Here is a 1480-nt window from a genome sequence, read left to right on the forward strand (position 1 = left end):
CTCCCAGCTGGGACAGTCCCAGTACACCCCTACCGAACCGGCCAGGGGGCTCCCAACAAGGACCCGCCCAATACACCCCTACGGAACCGGCCAAGGGCTTCGAACTGGGACTGGCCCAATATACCCCTACCGAACCGGCCAGGTGGCTCCCATCCGGGACTGGCCCAGTACACCCCTACCGAACCGGCCAGGGGTCCCAGCTGGGACCAGCCCAGAGCCAGGAGGGTCATGACATCGCCCCAGGGGAGCCGCAGGTGTTGGTGACAGGAGGGAAACGGCTCCTGAGCCCCAAGCTTAACTGGAGAAGCCCAGAAAACCCATGATCCCCCCCAAGCCCACAGCACCCCCGGCTCATGAGCTGCCCCTAGCATAAGAAGAGGCCCCGCCATGGGCCAGGGTTCCCACCCCCACGCCTCCCATCATCCATGGCTCACAACCCCATCAGTGAGATACCTCCCATGTTCCATGATTCCTGCCCCCCCAACTGGATTCACCCCCATGGCTCCCCCCAGCTAGATTCACCCCATGGCTCCCGCCCCCCCAGCTGGGTTCAGCCCCCACGCCCCCCATCCAGCTGGGTTCATCCCCATGACTTCCGCCCCTCCCCCCCCCCAGCTGGGTTCACCCCCATGGCTCCCACCCCCCAGCTGGGTCCACCCCCCGGACCCTCCCAGCTCACCTCAGGGAAGTCCCGCAGCACCTCTGACATCTCGTTGCCGCGCTCACCGCAGCCCACGTAGATGATGACGTCGCTGTTGGAGTACTTGGACAGCGACTGCGAGATGACCGTCTTGCCGCAGCCAAAGGCCCCCGGGATGGCCGTGGTCCCGCCCTGAACGCACCTGGGGGGCAAAGGGGCCCTGAGCCAGCAGCACAGGAGGTGCCTTGGGGCACACACCCCCCCCCGCAGGCAGGGCACGTTCCCGGCCCACACCTCCCTGTGGTCACTCAGGGCAGCCCCACACTAGCTGGGGGGGAGGTGACCAGGGCGCCCACTGGTGGCCAGTGACTATAAAAGCCTCCTCCTTATCCCTAAGCACCAAAGCGGGTGAGGGGGTATAGATGCCACGGCAGATCTCTTAGCAACCTAGCTTCCGATTGCTACCCTAGCCGGGACTCCAGCTGATGCAGGCTCACAGCTGTCTGCTTAGCCCCGTGAGCTCTCCAGCTGCAGCAGGGTCACTGGCCCCGGGGGCAAAGCGCGTGTGAAACGCAACAGGCTCTGTGTTTTACGCTGTGTAAACACCAAGGGCGGGGCAGGAGGAGTCAGGCCTGTGGGGTGGGGCACGGGGCTAGAAGCGGGAGCGACAAGCGGGGAGCGAAGGAAGAGAAAGGTCTGCCGTGCTGGCAAGAGGAGAAATTGGCATCGCCCCAAAATACCGAAGAGTGGGTGGAAAGTGATCTATATTCCCCCAGACTCTCTGTGGCACGGGGAGGAGGGAGCTGCTGGCCCAGGGAGCGGTGGCGGGGGGGGGGGGGG

General features: G+C 65.1%; 1 protein-coding gene across 1 annotated transcript in view; it reads right to left on the bottom strand.

Annotated features, from left to right (window-relative positions):
• LOC112108006 (V-type proton ATPase catalytic subunit A-like) overlaps positions 1–1480 on the bottom strand; it is a 9794-nt gene that overhangs the window by 7702 nt on the left and 612 nt on the right. Inside the window, exon 3 of the mRNA XM_026659780.1 lies at positions 680–842. Within this exon, the coding sequence (XP_026515565.1) occupies positions 680–842 (163 nt within the window). The remainder of the gene's footprint in view (positions 1–679; positions 843–1480) is intronic.

Source organism: Terrapene carolina, unplaced genomic scaffold, assembly GCF_002925995.2.
Source record: "Terrapene carolina triunguis isolate 2854851 unplaced genomic scaffold, T_m_triunguis-2.0 Scaffold675, whole genome shotgun sequence".
Taxonomy (NCBI): Eukaryota; Metazoa; Chordata; order Testudines; family Emydidae; genus Terrapene; species Terrapene triunguis.